Source organism: Sardina pilchardus, chromosome 10 (genome assembly GCF_963854185.1).
Source record: "Sardina pilchardus chromosome 10, fSarPil1.1, whole genome shotgun sequence".
Lineage (NCBI taxonomy): Eukaryota > Metazoa > Chordata > Actinopteri > Clupeiformes > Clupeidae > Sardina > Sardina pilchardus.
This window is the reverse complement of record NC_085003.1, coordinates 34,780,600-34,801,528: the sequence shown is the minus strand read 5'-3', so window position 1 is coordinate 34,801,528 and position 20,929 is coordinate 34,780,600. Positions and strand designations below refer to the sequence as shown.

Genomic DNA, 20,929 nt, shown 5'->3' with positions numbered 1-20,929 from the left:
GTCTTTTCACATAATGAATTTATAGCCATTTTCAGAGCTTTGCAGAGGGGAAATTACACAAGACACATCTCATCTGATTAGATTTCTTAATTCAACAGGAAAATGTGCTTCCATTCACATAGTTTCACTGATGTGTGTGAAATACCAAAAGAACCAATAACGTTGCAAGTTGACCAAAAAGGACTGTTCACCACAATGCTTAAAATGACTTGAAGCTTCAAAGGCCTGTAGATTTTAAACCATTAGTGATCCAGGTATACTATTTCAGATTTGTGCATAGGTCTAGTCTACAAACACCTGTGATTTATTTCAGATTTTTTCGGAGAGGGTCACTTTCCGGCACTGGGTGATTTGACACGGAATGACCCCTCTACAGTCATGAGATAACACAGGATCACCTCTACAGTCATGACTCATGAGATAACACAAGATCACCTCTACAGTCATGAGATAACACAGGATCACCTCTACAGATAACACAGGATCACCTCTACAGTCATGAGATAACACAAGATCACCTCTACAGTCATGAGATAGCACAAGATCACCTCTACAGATAACACAAGATCACCTCTACAGTCATGAGATAACACAAGATCACCTCTACAGTCATGAGATAACACAGGATCACCTCTATAGTCATGAGATAACACAAGATCACCTCTACAGTCATGAGATAGCACAAGATCACCTCTACAGTCATGAGATAACACAGGATCACCTCTACAGTCATGACTCATGAGATAACACAAGATCACCTCTACAGTCATGAGATAACACAAGATCACCTCTACAGTCATGAGATAACACAAGATCACCTCTATAGTCATGAGATAACACAAGATCACCTCTACAGTCATGGTGGAAAGAGTGAGGTGGAGGAGGAGGTGGGAGGGGGGAGAAGGTGGAAAGAGTGAGGTGGAGGAGGAGGGGGGAGGAGGAGGAAAGAGTGAGGTGGAGGAGGAGGAGGACTCACGGCCAGTAGGGCGTGGAGGTGGAGCCATCCTCCGATGGTCACGCCCACCTGGGCCTGGGCAGGTAAAGTCACACTGCACTGCACCGACAGAGCCACGCTGTTGGAACGGTTCTGGAGGAGGAACAACAGGGCAGTTATGGGAACAACAGGGCAGTTATGGGCATGAGGGCAGTTATGGGAACAACAGGGCAATTATGAGGAACAACAGGGCAGTTATGGGAACAACAGGGCAGTTATGGGCATGAGGGCAGTTATGGGAACAACAGGGCAGTTATGGGAACAACAGGGCAGTTATGGGCATGAGGGCAGTTATGAGGAACAACAGGGCAGTTATGGGAACAATAGGGCAGTTATGGGAACAACAGGGCAGTTATGGGCATGAGGGCAGTTATGAGGAACAACAGGGCAGTTATGGGAACAAAAGGGCAGTTATGGGCATGAGGGCAGTTATGGGAACAGCAGGGCAGTTATGAGGATCAACAGGGCAGTTATGGGAACAAAAGGGCAGTTATGGGAACAACAGGGCAGTTATGGGCATGAGGGCAGTTATGAGGAACAACAGGGCAGTTATGAGGAACAACAGGGCAGTTATGGGAGCAACAGGGCAGTTATGAGGAACAACAGGGCAGTTATGAGGAACAATAGGGCAGTTATGAGGAACAACAGGGCAGTTATGAGGAACAACAGGGCAGTTATGGGAACAACAGGGCAGTTATGAGGAACAACAGGGCAGTTATGGGAACAACAGGGCAGTTATGAGGAACAACAGGGCAGTTATGGGAACAACAGGGCAGTTATGGGCATGAGGGCAGTTATGAGGAACAATAGGGCAGTTATGGGAACAACAGGGCAGTTATGAGGAACAACAGGGATGAGAGAGAGAGAGATGATCTCACCAGCTGTGGTGTGAGTGACAGGTCTTCAGGCAAAGCTCGTGTCGGAGGTATGGAGCGGGAAGGGTTGCAGTGTGAACCTGCCGTCTAATAAGAGACAGTTATTGAATAGGTCGTCTAATAAGAGACAATTGTTGAACCTGCCGTCTAATAAGTAAGGGATAACGGCCGACGAGGTGGTTATTGAAGCTTATCTCGCTTAACAATGGGATTCTCTTCTCTGATTGGCTGATAGGGTGGCCATTAACTTCATATAACAGGCTACCTTTGAAGTAGTTCCAATGTTTTGCCTGTATCACACTTGAATATTAATTGGCCAAACTCATTGCAAAGCTTAAATGAACTTTCACGTTGCATCCAAGCTGAAATACAGACGTTCAGAACATAGTAACATTCTAGCATATGACGAAAGTCAATTGTAGCTAATTGGATGGCATGTAGGCTATAAAAATAGCAATTTGCTAAAAAAGATAGTGGCCTGTTCGATGGAAATAATGTATAGGCGGAGGCAACTTCGTGCTTCGCACGTCGCCCGAGTTCTAAACCTCCACCTAGCCATTATTTCCATTGAAAAAGTCACCTCGTCGGCCGTTATCCCTTACTTACGCATAATAGATAGATAGATAGATAGATAGATACCTTATTGATCCCCAAGGGGGAATTTAAGTAATAATCAACACACACACGGACACAATCACACATAAACATACAGTAAATCATGAACACAATCAGAACATAATCATGAACACAATCAGACATATACATAATCATGATGAACACACACACGGATACAATCACACATAAACATAAATCATGAACACAATCAGAACATAATCATGAACACGATCACACATAAACACGGCATACAGGCACATTGAGCAGATACTGTAGCTGGCAAGAGATAAAGATATTGACACACACACTCGCTTACTCTGTGTAGCCTATTGCTAAACCAAATAAACACATACTCACTCTGTGTACTAAACCAAATAAACACACACACTCACTTACTCTGTGTAGCCTACTGCTAAACCAAATAAACACACACGCTCACTCTGTGTACTGCTAAACCAAATAAACACACTCACTTACTCTGTGTAGCCTACTGCTAAACCAAATAAACACACTCACTTACTCTGTGTACTGCTAAACCAAATAAACACACACACACACTCACTTACTCTGTGTAGCCTACTGCTAAACCAAATAAACACACACACTCACTCTGTGTACTAAACCAAATAAACACACACACTCACTTACTCTGTGTAGCCTACTGCTAAACCAAATAAACACACACACTCACTCTGTGTACTAAACCAAATAAACACACACACTCACTTACTCTGTGTAGCCTACTGCTAAACCAAATAAACACACACACTCACTCTGTGTACTAAACCAAATAAACACACACACTCACTTACTCTGTGTAGCCTACTGCTAAACCAAATAAACACACACACTCACTCTGTGTACAAAACCAAATAAACACACACACACTCACTTACTCTGTGTAGCCTAGTGCTAAACCAAATAAACACACACACTCACTCTGTGTACCAGAGGAGGCTTCTATAAGACTACAGGTGAAGCAGTGCTTCACCAAAAAAAAAGTAAACATAAAAAAAAAAAAACCCTTACAATAATCCCCTTTTCACTGTTTTGAAACAGAAAGACAGTCATTAAGACGAGCTGTTTTCCTGAATTCAATTCTGTGAGTGACAACAGCGCTATCCCCACACCCGCGGTGAAACAGACAATTGCAGTGAATCAGACGATTTTCTTGCTTCACTACCATCGATATATTTTCCCATTGACTTCAATGTAAATCGAGTGAAACCCCCCGCGGCTCGTGGATTTTTCCCGTTTCAATGGATCCTTATGGAAGATAAGTCCCACCCGTGAAGCAGTGACCGATAGGGTAGAATTTTGCACTTCCGTCACTTGAATATGATTGACACAATACTCTGGCCAGTCAACGCCTTCATAAGGAAACTATCGTTAACTGACTTTGACAGCGACGATTTAGGAGAGCTTCATAATCAGCAACAACAACAACACATAATTTGTTGAACAGTCATTTCATAAGACATATCTTTATTTATCAGTGTAGATGAGGATTTTGTTACTTAGGGTTAGTGAATATCTTTTTTGTTTCCTAATATAATTTGTTTAGCAAGAGCCCTTACAAGCTAGGGTAGCCTATTGCTAGGAGGGTATCTAGCTAGCTTTGTTTCAAGTCATATTCATATGGGGATAAATTACGAGTGGAAGCAGAGGGCAGACCAAAACCTTCTGTGGAAATTACACAGCTCGTTGATGCTACGGTAAGGAGACATTTCAATTGTAGAATGTGAGGAAGAACCGTGAGTAAGGCTGAACGATATACCGTTATGTAAGGGATAATCAACGACGCGCCGTGCGTCTATAGGAAAATAATGCACGTTCGAAGTGGTAAGGTCCCGACGCCGCAACTGCGTCGGTCGATGGGGTTTGCTTCACCAAAAAATGTGATGACCAGCCGCCACTGCTGTGTACTAAACCAAATAAACACACATACTCGCTTACTCTGTGTAGCCTACTGCTAAACCAAATAAACACACACACACTCACTCTGTGTACTAAACCAAATAAACACACACACTCACTCTGTGTACTGCTAAACCAAATAAACACACACACTCATTCTGTGTACTAAACCAAATAAACACACTCACTCACTCTGTGTACTAAACCAAATAAACACACACACTCACTCTGTGTACTGCTAAACCAAATAAACTCACACTCACTCTGTGTACTGCTAAACCAAATAAACACACACACTCACTCTGTGTACTAAACCAAATAAACACACACACTCACTCTGTGTACTAAACCAAATAAACACACACACTCACTCTGTGTACTAAACCAAATAAACACACACTCACTCTGTGTAGCCTACTGCTAAACCAAATAAACACACACTCACTCTGTGTACTGCTAAACCAAATAAACACACACACTCACTCTGTGTACTAAACCAAATAAACACACACACTCACTCTGTGTACTAAACCAAATAAACACACACACTCACTCTGTGTACTAAACCAAATAAACACACACACTCACTCTGTGTACTGCTAAACCAAATAAACACACACACTCACTCTGTGTACTAAACCAAATAAACACACACACTCACTCTGTGTACTGCTAAACCAAATAAACACACACACACACAAACACTCACTCTGTGTACTGCTAAACCAAATAAGGACAAATGGGAACTGCTTGTTCATATGTTGCAGCGCTCCAGCTGCTCTATGGGGAAATGCTTATGGTTTGTGTATTATTATAGTATTTAGTTACATATATTATATAGTGTAGTGCTGTATATATATTATAGTATTTAGTTACATATATTATATAGTGTAGTGCTGTATATATATTATAGTATTTAGTTCATTAAGCTGCTTATGGTTTGTGTATTATATAGTGTAGTGCTGTATATACTGTGTGTGTGTGTGTGTGTGTGTGTGTGTGTGTGTGTGTGTGTGTGTGTGTGTGTGTGTGTGTGTGTGTGTGGAAATGGCTGGTGTGTTCTACCTGGTCTATGTGGAAATGGCTAATGTGCAGGAGCTGGTTGCCGCTGTTGGTGACAGCCGCCATCGCCACGGTGATCTGCAGCTCCTCCACTGGGTACAGGCCCAGGTTCTGGATCTGTGTGGTGGGCAGTGGACAAGTCTGGGTTACACACGTCACCTTACAGAGTGCACTGCTACACATCACATATGCACGCAACAGAGCCACACAGAACACAGGTTCTCAACGACCCCTAAAATAATCAGGTTGGCGTTTGAGACCTCCACCCAACCCCATCCTCCACCTGACACCTGCACTCAATGCAATACTATCAACGCCTATATTATCATTATACCCCAGACAATATCATGATCTTGTGACACTCAGGTTGAGAACCACTGACACAAAGGCACATCTATCTACAGGCTTACATGAGAACCACTGACACAAAGGCACATCTATCTACAGGCTTACAAGAGAACCACTGACATCTATCTACAGGCTTACAAGAGAACCACTGACACAAAGGCACATCTATCTACAGGCTTACATGAGAACCACTGACACAGAGGCACATCTATCTACAGGCTTACAAAAGAACCACTGACACAAAGGCACATCTATCTACAGGCTTACATGAGAACCACTGACACAAAGGCACATCTATCTACAGGCTAACATGAGAACCACTGACACAAAGGCACATCTATCTACAGGCTTACATGAGAACCACTGACACAAAGGCACATCTATCTACAGGCTTACATGAGAACCACTGACACAAAGGCACATATATCTACAGGCTTACATGAGAACCACTGACACAAAGGCACATCTATCTACAGGCTTACATGAGAACCACTGACACAAAGGCACATATATCTACAGGCTTACATGAGAACCACTGACACAAAGGCACATCTATCTACAGGCTTACATGTGAACCACTGACACAAAGGCACATCTATCTACAGGCTAACATGAGAACCACTGACACAAAGGCACATCTATCTACAGGCTTACAAGAGAACCACTGACACAAAGGCACATCTATCTACAGGCTTACATGAGAACCACTGACACAAAGGCACATCTATCTACAGGCTTACATGAGAACCACTGACATAAAGGCACATCTATCTACAGGCTTACACACAGCAGGATACCATTGATCCATGAGAAAGATTTCCCACCTGGTATGAAAGGTTAAAGGTCGGTCCGATGGCACCAGGACTGGTTTTAGAAGGTTCAGGTTTGATTTCGAAGCGTGGTGGGTTTGAGTTTCTATGAAGGAAACACATCCACATCAGACTCAGACAGCATATGGACACAGGGGCAGTGCTGAGCAGTGCACTAGTGAACGTGCCAGCATGTGGACACAGGGGCAGTGCTGAGCAGTGCACTAGTGAACGTGCCAGCATATGGACACAGGGGCAGTGCTGAGCAGTGCACTGGTGAACGTGTTTCTGGGCAGGCGGCTACCTGATGAAGAGTATTTGACAGGGTAGTAGAGGTTACCTGATGAAGAGTATTTGACAGGGTAGTAGAGGTTACCTGATGAAGAGTATTTGACAGGGTAGTAGAGGTTACCTGGTGAAGAGCAGTTCACCCTCGTATTTGACAGGGTAGTAGAGGTTGTTCAGGTTGTCCTCCAGACTGCCCTCCTCTCCCTCACTGCAGATGGACAGACAAGATCTATTTAGTCTCTTTACATCTCTGCTGAAAAAAACAGCCTGACCAGCTAGCTGGTTGACTAGCTTCCCTGCTGAAAAAAACAGCCTGACCAGCTAAAGGTGGTTTGCTGGTTGACCAGCTTGTTAACCAGCTTATTTGACCACCCTTTGATGGTTAACCAGCTAGACCAGCAAAACTCTCGCGAAAACACCTTCAGCTGGTTTACCCAGCTTATGATGGTAATTCAGCTGGTTTTGATTGTCGTACCACCTTAAGCTGGTCATTTTAGTTGGTGTTGCTGGTCTACATTGCTGGTTTTTACTGGCCACGCCAGCTTATGTTGGTTATTCTAGAAAACCAGCTTGACCATCTTTGTCAAGCTTGACAGGCTGGTCACCAGCATGACCATCTTAAACCAGTTGTATCCCAAACGACAGGCTGGTCACACCAGCACGACCAGCTTCCTCAGATGGTCACGCCAGCATGTCTAGCTGGTGGCCTAACCAGCTACACCAGCAAAGACCAGCAATAATAACCGTGTTTTGGGCAAAGACCAGCAAAGACCAGCTAAAACCAGCTAAAACCAGCTACCAGCCTAAGCTGGTTTCTTGCTGTTTTTTTCAGCAGGGTTGTTAAAGAGGTTGTTTGACCACCCTATGATGGTTGAGCAGCTAGACCCCCCTGCTGAAAAAAACAGCAAGAAACCAGCTTAGGCTGGTAGCTGGTCTTAGCTGGTTTTAGCTGGTCTTTGCTGGTTTTCTTCCAGCTATTGCTGGTCTTTGCTGGTGTAGCTGGTTAGGCCACCAGCTAGACATGCTGGCGTGACCATCTGAGGAAGCTGGTTGTGCTGGTGTGACCAGCCTGTCGTTTGGGATACAACTGGTTTAAGATGGTCATGCTGGTGACCAGCCTGTCAAGCTTTACAAAGATGGTCAAGCTAGAAGAAAACCAGCAAAGACCAGCTAAGACCAGCTAAAACCAGCTGCCAGCCTAAGCTGGTTTCTTGCTGTTTTTTTTCAGCAGGGATAACACATCTGTGTGTTCTGTGTGTTCATGGGTATGTACTGTACACATCTGTGTGTTCTGTGTGTTCATGGGTATGTACACATCTGTGTGTTCTGTGTGTTCATGGGTATGTACTGTACACATCTGTGTGTTCTGTGTTCATGGGTATGTACACATCTGTGTGTTCTGTGTTCATGGGTATGTACACATCTGTGTGTTCTGTGTGTTCATGGGTATGTACACATCTGTGTATTCTCTGTGTTCATGGGTATGTACACATCTGTGTGTTCTGTGTGTTCATGGGTATCATGTGTGCTGGACGCACTTCAGGTGAAAGAGTCGTATAGCTGATTAGTGTGTGTTGTGTGCTCTGCTTGGTCAGAGGAGTGTATCATTTGCTTCTGAGTCTCACCTGCTGGCTTCCAGAGTCACCTGCACATAGTCCAGGAAGACCGACCTGCTCAGCTCAAACTCCACACGGAAAGACACCTGTGCCACACAAACACAAGCCTTTGCTCAGATCGTCTTCCTCACACAAACCATATCATGTCTTTAACTCTCTAATGCCTACAAGCCCAGCACTAATGCCTGTAAACCTAGTCCGAATCATAAGGTCTGTATGACACATGTCTGTAAACCTAGTACTAATGCTAATGCCAGTAAACCTAGTCCTAACACTAACATCTGTAAACCTAATCCTAATTCTAGTGTCTGTAAACCTAATCCTAATGTCTGTAAGAACCACATGTCTGTATACCTAGTCCTAATTCTAGTGTCTGTAAACCTAGTCCTAATTCTAGTGTTTGTGAACCTAGTCCTAATCCTACTGTCTGTGAGCCTAGTAGTAATCTTAATGTCTTCAAGTACATTTCACTGCTGGTAAGGTGCTCCCAGGAATGCAGACTAACCCTGCCATCCATTTGTATCGTAAATCGCCCGCCCGAGTTGAAAAGTGTAAATTACCCAGCTTTCTTGCGGCATTTTACGGAGGAACGCCCCCTTTACCTCGGAGTACTTGCGAGTACCCCGAGTTGGGCTTAGGACCTGTCAACAAACATGGCTGCGCCCATAGTCGAGATGAGATGACATGTTTTCTTTGTATTTGTACCTTGTTGGTCGTTTTAATGACAATGGAATTCTTTAACAAGAAATAGCAAACAGCCAATGATAACCTAACGGTACGAGACTGACAACACTAAAAGGAATGCGCCGTAAAAGCAGGTATCAGAAACTTTCATATGAAGTCTTCTCTCAGCCAGTAACGTAAGAGATGAAAGATTTGGCAGGAGCTTGACAGCACAATACCCAGCACTGGTAGACCCTGACAGGACAATACCAAGAGCTGTAATGTGTGTGTGTGTGTGTGTGTGTGTGTGTGTGTGTGTGTGTGTGTGTGCGTGTGTGTGAGCTGGTAGACCCTGACAGGAGACGTTTATGACCCCAGCATGGGCTAGCATTAGATAACTCTTCAGACCACCCACACACACATTTCTGTGCTGTCATATATCTAAATTACTGCACACATCTGAGCACGTTCCTCAGCTGTGCTGTCCAGAGGGTCCATCGGGGGAGGGAGAACAGACGTTGCCAACTGGCCAACAGAAGACTGGGGAGTAGAAGTCTGGGTGTGATGAAGTGAGCTACGCTAATGCTGACAGGGCACAGCTCCTGTTGCTGTATCAAGATCACCTTGGAAACCAGCTAGGCTGCAGAGAAAAGAAAATGGAATATTTTCCCACCTAACTGGTCTGGTCATTGAGGAAACACAAACTTGCGACGGCAGGTCCCAGAATTGAAACCTGGCTGACCGATTGTCAGGTGGTGACATTACTGCTGCTCAGCCACAACCCACAACCATCTGTTCTCCACACCCATACTCAACATACTCAACACAACCAACATACTCAACTCAACACAACCAACATACTCAACATACTCAACACAACCAACATACTCAACTCAACACAACCAACATACTCAACATACTCAACACAACCAACATACTCAACATACTCAACACAACCAACATACTCAACTCAACACAACCAACATACTCAACATACTCAACACAACCAACATACACAACATACTCAACACAACCAACATACTCAACTCAACACAATCAACATACTCAACACAACCAACATACTCAACATACTCAACACAACCAACATACTCAACATACTCAACACAACCAACATACTCAACTCAACACAATCAACATACTCAACTCAACACAATCAACATACTCAACACAACCAACATACTCAACATACTCAACACAACCAACATACTCAACATACTCAACACAACCAACATACTCAACATACTCAACACAACCAACATACTCAACACAACCAACATACTCAGCATACTCAACACAACCAACATACTCAACACAACCAACATACTCAACATACTCAACACAACCAACATACTCAACACAACCAACATACTCAACTCAACACAACCAACATACTCAACACAACCAACATACTCAACTCAACACAACCAACATACTCAACTCAACACAACCAACATACTCAACATACTCAACACAACCAACATACTCAACACAACCAACATACTCAACATACGCAACACAACCAACATACTCAACACAACCAACATACTCAACATACTCAACACAACCAACATACTCAACATACGCAACACAACCAACATACTCAACATACTCATCGTTCTCATACTAATGACTAACAGCAGGGCTGTTAGTAGCTTTGCTGAACACAAGGCTACTGGGTGAGCAGGGCTGTTAGTAGCGAGGAGGAGAGAGAGGAGGAGGAGAACAGACAGAGAGGAAAAGAGACAGAGAGGAGAAGAGAGAGAGGAGGAGAAGAGAGAGAGAGGAGAAGAGAGAGAGGAAGAGAAGAGACAGAGAAGAGAAGAGAGGAGGAGGAGAAGAGAGAGAAGAGAAGAGAGGAGGAGGAGAAGAGACAGAGGAGAAGAGACAGAGAGGAGAAGAGAGAGGGGGCTTATGTTGGTACGTTGGCTCTTAGATTCACCATGATACAGTACATTTGGGCAGCAGCTCCAGTCGTTGGTTTGCAGGATGTCTGTGCTCATGAGGAACAAACTCACCTGGCACTGTGACCTCATGAGGAACAAAATCACCTGGCTCTGTGACCTCATGAGGAACAAACTCACCTGGCTCTGTGACCTCATGAGGAACAAAATCACCTGGCTCTGTGACCTCATGAGGAACAAACTCACCTGGCTCTGTGACCTCATGAGGAACAAACTCACCTGGCTCTGTGACCTCATGAGGAACAAACTCACCTGGCTCTGTGACCTCATGAGGAACAAAATCACCTGGCTCTGTGACCTCATGAGGAACAAAATCACCTGGCTCTGTATGAAGGTATTATTGGGGCAAAAGTCACGAGCACATTTAACTGCAGATTTCGCATTCGCACACTAAAGTCACAAATGTGTAACCGTACATTTGAAGTTGTAGATATTTTTTTCATACCTTGTTAACACAAAATAGGGCTACGGGTTCACGAATCCGTTCTACAAGTTCACAAAACCGTTTTACAGATACACGAATTCTCACCTGTGCATCACAAATTCCTGGCCTCATCCCCTCGAGACTTTTGCTCCATTTACACTGCAACGATTGTGGCAAAACACATTCGCACATCCGTGTTTCATAGTCTGAGAACATGCACAACATTCGTGCATTTGTAAACCCAAATGTGAACTAATGCAACAGAAGTTGTGCATCTGTGAAATGTTTTCTCATTAATAAAAGTCTTACACGACTACAAGTGCATTGATACAAGTGCTTGAGTCTACATCTGCGAGTTTCCGTCGCTGTTTTCCGGGGACGAATACTTTTGCACCAATTATACCACCTGGCGATGTGCAAAACCGATTTGTACTTGTGCACACAGAGAGCATCGATCGAAAACAAAACAAGGCGGCCGGATCTGGATCTGGATCGCGCCCACACATCCCTGCTCATATAAGTAGCCTAACCTCCGCTTGTTTCCTCATCAATATAAAGACAAGGACGCACGATTTGTAGATTTTCTTTTCACAGAGTGAGAAACATACTTCGGAGTGATTATTTGCACCCGGGTGTAAATAGTGGAATGGAGGCATTTTCTTATTTGCACCCAAACCTGTAATGCGTGCAGAAACAGATGGGATGGCCAACCTAAATCTAACAAGTTAGGATTTTTAAAAACAATCTTTTTGATGGAAACGTGGTGCTAAATTCCCATAAACGTGTTCAGTTAACGGGTAAAACCGTACGTTTGTAAGCAAAATCAAGAATTACGAGCTTGTTTACCGTCACCTAGCAACCAGAAGATAGACAAATATTACTAGCCCAGTCAATCGTATAACGTAGAAGTCATGTAGGTTAGCGGATAAGTGCATGAGCCATGAATCAGAGATTGGTAGTTCAAATCACACCAAATGTAGACTAATGCATTTTTTTTTTTGCATGCCAAACTAAAATATTTTGAAAGTATGTGCGAACGACTCTCTTCTCTTTGATGACGTTACTTCGCGGCAAATAAGAGTTTGTGCTTAATGAATCTGTCAAAAATGGTCTAGTTTTATTTTAGTTATAGAAATAGGCTACAGTTGTGAGTAGAACGCTTCTAAATAGTCAACTCCTCTACAGAAAACAACTCTTTCAACTATATTGGCATGCAAAAAAAAGCCATAGGTTACTAATGGGATACGAACTGCCAATCTTCGAACCATATGGCCCATGCGCCTACCCGCTACCCTATACAATTTCTAGTCCATGCAACGGGCTAGTAGCGTAATATTTCTATCTTCTGGTTGCTCAGTGACGGTAAACAAACTCGTAATTCTTGATTTTGCTTACAAACGGACGGTTTTACCCGTTAACTGAACACGTTTATGGGAATTTAGCACCACGTTTCCATCAAAAAGATTGTTTTTAAAAATCCTAACTTGTTAGATTTAGGTAGGCCATCCCATCTGTTTCTGCACGCATTACAGGTTTGGGTGCAAATAAGAAAATGCCTCCATTCCACTATTTACACCCGGGTGCAAATAATCACTCCGAAGTATGTTTTCTCACTCTGTGAAAAGAAAATCTACAAATCGTGCGTCCTTGTCTTTATATTGATGAGGAAACAAGCGGAGGTTAGGCTACTTATATGAGCAGGGATGTGTGGGCGCGATCCAGATCCAGATCCGGCCGCCTTGTTTTGTTTTCGATCGATGCTCTCTGTGTACACAAGTACAAATCGGTTTTGCACATCGCCAGGTGGTATAATTGGTGCAAAAGTATTCGTCCCCGGAAAACAGCGACGGAAACTCGCAGATGTAGACTCAAGCACTTGTATCAATGCACTTGTAGTCGTGCAAGACTTTTATTAATGAGAAAACATTTCACAGATGCACAACTTCTGTTGCATTAGTTCACATTTGGGTTTACAAATGCACGAATGTTGTGCATGTTCTCAGACTATGAAACACGGATGTGCGAATGTGTTTTGCCCCAATCGTTGCAGTGTAAATGGAGCAAAAGTCTCGAGGGGATGAGGCCAGGAACTTGTGATGCACAGGTGAGAATTCGTGTATCTGTAAAACGGTTTTGTGAACTTGTAGAACGGATTCGTGAACCCGTAGCCCTATTTTGTGTTAACAAGGTATGAAAAAAATATCTACAACTTCAAATGTACGGTTACACATTTGTGACTTTAGTGTGCGAATGCGAAATCTGCAGTTAAATGTGCTCGTGACTTTTGCCCCAATAATACCTTCATAGCTCTGTGACCTCATGAGGAACAAACTCACCTGGCTCTGTGACCTCATGAGGAACAAACTCACCTGGCTCTGTGACCTCATGAGGAACAAACTCACCTGGCTCTGTGACCTCATGAGGAACAAACTCACCTGGCTCTGTGACCAGTGTTGAGAGTAACGGAGTTTATGTATAACGGCGTTACTAACAGCGTTAATTTGTCAGAAACGAAGTAATCGAATGAATTACTTTTCTCATTGTTGCAACGCCGTTATCGTTACTGAGAATTTAAAGCATCGCGTTACAATTTGGCTGAATGAAGCGCGTTCACTGGATAGGATCATATATGGAATACCCTCCCCTGAGCTAATAAATAAATGTAGGCTATATTAGCCTAATCACCCTTGATACCTAGATACTGTACATCAGAGTGGAATCTGGAAATACTTTCATTATAGGCCCACTTCATATCCAACTTCAGGAGGGGAAAAAAAGACTTGAATAGGCTACTCAGTACTCACCTAATCCAACTCACCTACTCCGTACTCACCTAATCCCACTCACCTACTCTGTACTGTTCTCATCTAGCATGAAACAGCAAGCTAAACTCGTTTCCTCATTATCTTCTCCAAGGAACAGGCAAAGTGTCGTATTTGGACAAATTTAATGAAGAAAAGGTAAAACTGCAATAAATACAAATTACACAGGTAAGTATAACATGCTAAAAATATACAATAACTCTCTGTTACAGGTTACGCTAAACTTAGCTAACTTAGCTAAACTAAGCATTTCAGGTAAGTACTTTTAACTAACCAAAATCAATAATGACATAAGATAACTAACTCTTTCTTTCCTATTTCTTAACAGGTTCATAGAGAAACTTACTGGCTTTGCCTGAAGAAAACACCAAGATTAGATGTGCAGGGCTAACATCATCACTGCTGTCTCATTACATGTGCCTCCTTGTGTAGTCTACTACAACTAACTAAAATGGCTGCCTTCTTTTTACTAAACAGGAAGTACAGGAAGTAGAGGACACAGAACTGCTAACAAAATCTTCAACATAAAAGTCCCCATTCAAAATACAAGTTTCCCTCCCCATTACATTACACTCCCCGCCTGGCACCTTTAGAGTGCCACACCTAACCTAAACCACCTCTGACTCCAAGAGTAAGACCACTTCGGAGATGGGTCTCAGGTAAGTCTTTGGGGGCTGGTGGGACGCGACTTTCACTTCCACTTTCCTCACTAGTCCATCGGCGCTTGGGATGGCCTTCGTAACCCTTCCCTTCGTCCACTCATTTCTTCTGGCTTGTTTGTCCTTTAACAGCACTATGTCTCCTTCCTTGAGGTTTGGCTTCTTGGCGTGCCATTTCTGTCTGGCCTGAATTGTGCTCAAGTACTCTCGCCTCCACCTGGCCCAGAAAGTCTCTGCCAAAGCCTGAACCCTTTTCCACTGATGTTTTAGGATGTCCGCTTCTGCAAAGTCTCCTGGCGGAGCAGGCGAAGCACCAATCTTCTGCGTAAGCAGCATGGCTGGGGTAAGTATCAGAGGTGCTTCAGGATCTGAAGAAACTGGAATGAGCGGCCTAGAGTTGATAATGGCCATGACCTCTGACATAAGGGTGCACAACACCTCGTGAGTGACCTTTGACTTTCCAGCTTGGAGTAACATTGAATCGAGGATGCGTCGTGCCGTTCTGATCATACGCTCCCAACTTCCGCCCATGTTAGAGGCGTGTGGGGGGTTAAAGACCCAAGTACACCTTTGGGTGCGAAGGTAGTTCTCTACACTGTCGTCTTCAGAGCCCGTTCCCAACTTCAACTGGGTGTTGGCTCCAACAAAGTTGGTTCCGCGGTCTGACCGCAACTGTTTCACAGGTCCTCTGACTGAGAAGAATCTGCGAAGAGCGTTTATACAGCTTGAAGCGCTCATGGACTCTATCACTTCTATGTGAACAGCCCTAGTGGACATGCATGTGAACAATACTGCCCATCTCTTACTGTTGGAACTGCCTCCTCTCGTTCGTCGGGTGACAACCTCCCACGGACCGAAGACATCCAGGCCTACGTAAGTGAATGGAGGTTCTTGTCGCAGGCGCTCTTCGGGAAGGTCTGCCATTTGCTGCTGTTCCAATTTGCCACGCAGTTTCCTGCATGTCACACACTTAAAGATAAGACTGTTGATGGTTCTCTTCGCTCCTATTATCCATAGGCCACTTGCACGCACGGCGCCTTCTGTAAAGTGCCTTCCTTGATGTTGGACTCGGTCATGGTGATGACGGACGAGCAATGTGGCAACATGATGCCTACCAGGAATCAGGATTGGGTGAGTCTCATCTACAGGTAAGTCTGAGCGAGTGATGCGGCCTCCTACACGTAACAGACCTCCTTCATCCATCACAGGGTGAAGTTTCTTCAGCGGACTGTGTGAAGGTAAGACATGATTCTGCTGAATGCACTTAATTTCTTCTGCATACACCTCATGCTGCACAGCCTTGATGATGACATGTTCTGCTGTTGCGAGTTCTGTGCTCGTCATGCCTTTTCCACAGAAATGCCAGCCAACACATTGTGAATCTTGGAATGGCTTATGAAAACTCTGTGCAACATGCTTCAGCCGTGCTACGGCTCTTGTGAGTCTGCTCCAAGATGAAAATCTTTCAAAGCGCTCAGTGTCCAGCTGTGTTCCTGGGACTTTGGTCAGGAAAGCTGCGACCTCAGGACGAAGCTCCACATCTGAGTCTGGATCAATCAGTTCAAAGTGAGCGTCCGATGTTGAATTATCAGGATTCAGCAAAAACTTTGGTCCAGTCAGCCAACTGGAAGTTTGTAGCTGGTTTGCAGACAAGCACCTTGTAGCATGGTCAGCTGGGTTGTTTCCGGTGGGCACATATCTCCACTGACTTGGGTGACTTGACTGCCGGATTCTTTGCACGCGATTATTCACAAAAACATAGAACCGCCGGGACGTGTTGTTTATGTATCCCAACACCACCTTACTGTCAGTGAAGAATGTTATCCTATCCAGTTTCTGACCGATGTCCTCTCTGACTTGGTCTGCAATCTCTATGGCCAACACTGCTGCGCAGAGCTCTAATCTAGGGATGGTGAGTTCTGCTAAAGGTGCAAGTTTGGCCTTCCCAAAGACGAAGCTGACATCTTGAAGACCTTCTTCAGATTCCATCTTAAGGTAAGCTACTGCTGCGATGGCCTTTACTGAGGCATCTGAGAATACGCATAATTCTGTCGCCTTGGCCCTTGTTAGTGGAAACGAAGCATAGGTGCGTGGGATGGTCAACTTGTTCAACTCTTGCAAAGAACTATGCCATCTTTGCCATTTGATTAACTTCTCCTCAGGCAGGGGTGTGTCCCAGTCTGTACCTTGAGACACTAGCTCTCGTAGGAGGAGTCTGCCTTCGATTGTCACTGGTGCCAGAAAACCCAATGGATCAAACAGGCTGTTTATCGTTGACAAAACACCTCTGCGCGTAAAGGGCTTCTGTGACTCAGGAATGTTGAAGGCAAACTTGTCCTCTGTCATGTTCCAGGCCACACCTAGACTGCGCTGAACAGGTAAGTCGTCGACTGCTAGATCCAGGGTTTCAATACCCTTGGCACGGTCCTCTTTCGGAAAGGCATCCATAACCTGTGCCCTATTAGAGGCAATCTTATGAAGCTTTATGTTGTAGCGTTCCAGCAACTTCTGGGCTCTCTTCAACACGTCAATTGCTTCGTCCTCGGTTGGGAAGGACCTCAGGGCGTCATCCACGTAAAAGTCCGTCTTGATGAACTGACACACGTCCCTGCCAAAGTCCTCCTCACCCTCCTGAGCTGATCGTCTTAACCCATACGTTGCTACTGCCGGGGATGGGCTGTTCCCAAATACGTGGACTCTCATGCGATAATCCACCACTCTGTTTTCAGGGTTGTTGTCCTCGAACCACAGAAAGCGTAGGACATCCCTGTGTTCTTCCTGAACTAGAAAACAGTAGAACATCTGCTTGATGTCTGCGATGATGGCGACAGGGTCTCTCCTGAACCTCATGAGCACTCCCAAGAGTCCGTTGTTGAGGTTTGGTCCTTGAAGCAAGACTTCATTCAATGACACTCCTTCAAAGCGGGCACTTGAGTCGAATACTACCCGAATTTTCCCGGGTTTCCGTGGGTGGTATACTCCAAACATGGGAAGGTACCACACCTCCTTTCCATCCTCTAGTGGTGGTGCTCTTTCAGCGTGTTTGTTTTCCAGGATCCCTTGCATGAATTCCATGAAATCCTCTTTCATGCTGGGCTTTTTCTGGAACGAACGCTGCAAAGACTTGAAACGGTCAAACGCATACTGCCTGTTGCTGGGCAGACGCCTTCTTGGATTCTGAAATGGCAGTGGTGCCATCCAGCTGCCACATTCGTCTCTGATGAACCCCTTGTCCATTATCTGTAGGAAAGATAGGTCATCCACTGAAGGTGCTAGCTGATTGTCTCTCTCAGACCTCTGAAATACTGCCTTGCCTAGTTGATTGACTTGTTGCACTGGAGCACATGACCAAGATAGACAGCTGTCCTGATTGCAACGCTGACTGAAGTCTTCTTTGATCCTGACGACGCTGTCACAGGGTTGCATGTAGCTGGGACGTCCATTTTCCATAAAACATGTTTTGAATGTGTTCACTGTCTTCGGCGAGTGAGCTCCACTGAGGCATACATCGCCAACAATGACCCACCCAAGGTCATGCTTCTGGGCAAATGGAGCGTTCTGTGGCCCGTTGTACTGCTGACGTACCTTGTGGACCTGGAGAATGTCTCGGCCCAAGAGAAGCCAGACTTCTGCGGAGTTATCCAGAGCAGGTATTTCTTTAGCCACGGCTCGCATGTGACTGTGATGAAACGCTGCCTCTGGAGTGGGGATTTCTTCTCTGGAGTTTGGCACATTATTGCACTCTATCAGAGTTGGTAGAAGAATGCTAAGTTCACCTGTGAGTGGCTCAATGATGTAGCCATGGGCTCTTCTTCCAGAGACGTGAACCGCTCCGGCGCATGTTCTTAAAATGTATGGCACCGATGGTCCTTGTATGTGGAAAAACTCAAAGAACTCTGTCTTGGCTAAGGATACGTTGCTCTGATCATCTAAGATCACATACATCCGCTTGCTCTCTGAGCGACGGCCTTGAGGGTATACATTAACCAGGCAAATCTTGGAGCATGACCTTCCACTGAAGCCCTTGCCACACACCTGTGTACATGCCGTCGTCACGGCCACGCTTGACTCCTCTTCAGGTACGTTCTCTGACTCCCCGCCATGATCTTTGGAGGGGCTCTGTGGTTTTGCTGACTCCCTTTTGGCTGGGCCGGGATGGAGAGCTGCTATGTGTCTTTCACTGTCGCACTCTGCACATTTGATCTGGACTTCACAATTCTTGGCCAGGTGGGAGACTGAAGCACAACAGCGGAAACATATGCCTTTCTCCTTAAGCAGTTTCTTCCTGTCATCAAAAAGCATTGCCCTGAAAGTCTTACATTTCTTGAGCGGATGAGGTTTTTTGTGGATTGGACATGTTGTGTTCGGGTCCTCACTTTGTTTCTCTGCATTGTTGCTGGATTCTGCAGACACATTGGTTTTATGTACAATAACTTGGTTTCTTGGATTCCCATTCTTTTCCTTTTTTGAAGTAGATGCTGTATGACAGGATGCATTGAAACTTGGATCGTTCCTTGCTTTAGCCTCTCTTCTTACAAACTGAGAAAAGACTGAGAATGGTGGGAAAGGGACTTTTTTATCTTCCTTGTATTTGGACCCAAATGTTATCCATTTTTCTTGCAGGTGGAACGGTAACTTCTCTGCGATGGGACCAACTCCTCGTGCTGTATCCAGGTAAGTTAATCCACTTAAATAATCATCTTCCTTTGCAGCTTCAAGATCAAACAGCAAGTCACTGAGTTCTCTTAGCTTTTGATTATCTCTGTTGGTGATCTTTGGAAAATTATCCAATTTGGCAAACAGAGCCTTCTCTATTGCTTCAGGAGCACCATAGCATTCATGCAGCCTTGTCCAAATTAAGTTGAGACCCACTGATGGATGTCTGATATTAGCTGATTTTATCCTGCGAGCTAGCTGGCTTGATTCTGGACCTAACCACTTTATGAGCAGGTCAATCTGTTCATGAGGCGAGAGATCTAAGCTGTCCACAACACTTGTAAATGTTGATCTCCAACTAAGGTAGTTTTCCGGCTGGTCATCAAATTTAGTTAAACCACCTGATACTAACTGACTTCTGATCAGAAACTTGGCCAGGTCCGATGTGCTGCTATTTACATTGCTGGGTGCAGGGTTTGGTAAGTAATGGCTCGTCACCGGTTTTCTTTGACTGTGCAACCTATTGACAGGTTGAGGATGATTGAAGTGAGGTTGATAACGTTGAGCACTGGGCTTCGAGGAATCTTGCTGGATGCCTGGCCCCTGCGACTCAAAGTGGCCATAATGTACCTGATGTGGGCTGGAGTATTGCTGAATGCTTGGCCCCTGTGACTCAAAGCGGCCATGATGTACTTGATGTGGGCTTGAGTGTTGCTGAATCCCCTGGTCTGGGCGATTCCTCCTCTGCGGTGGACTAGGAGAGCCATTCACTTCATCCAGTGTAATAAAGTTGGACGGCTGATGAGACTGCTGGCTCATGTCTAATTCTTCCTCCTCCGGGTGGGTATTCACCATCTGCGTATGCTTTACTACATATTCACTGACTTTCTCTTGAGCACTTTTAACTCTCGGCAAAAATTTAAATTCTTCCAAGCTTCCATCAGAATTATATTCATAGTCATCGACGGCAGCTTCCATAATGACTGCTTTGGCAACAGCTGCTTCTGCTTCTCTCACCTGGTTGAGAGCTTCTAATTCTGCCTCCAGTCGGGCCTTCTCCAGTTTAATCTCCATTTCCTTTAAGCTATATGATGCTCTAGCTTTAGCTGCCTCCGCTTCTGCTCGTGCCCTTGTAGCTGCCATGCTAACACTTAGCGCTGAGCGATTGGAACGGTGAGAGCTTGAAGCTTGGGATCTAC

The 20,929-nt window shown here is 44.7% G+C and overlaps 1 protein-coding gene across 1 annotated transcript in view; it reads right to left on the bottom strand.

Moving 5' to 3' along the window:
* Positions 1-20,929, bottom strand: part of LOC134093489 (integrin alpha-11-like) — an 80,342-nt gene that overhangs the window by 6,826 nt on the left and 52,587 nt on the right. Inside the window, exons 22-27 of the mRNA XM_062546539.1 lie at positions 8,534-8,610; positions 7,033-7,116; positions 6,636-6,726; positions 5,467-5,580; positions 1,873-1,956; positions 977-1,087 (exon numbers count right to left, since the gene is read on the bottom strand). Coding sequence (XP_062402523.1) covers positions 977-1,087; positions 1,873-1,956; positions 5,467-5,580; positions 6,636-6,726; positions 7,033-7,116; positions 8,534-8,610 — 561 coding nt within the window. The remainder of the gene's footprint in view (positions 1-976; positions 1,088-1,872; positions 1,957-5,466; positions 5,581-6,635; positions 6,727-7,032; positions 7,117-8,533; positions 8,611-20,929) is intronic.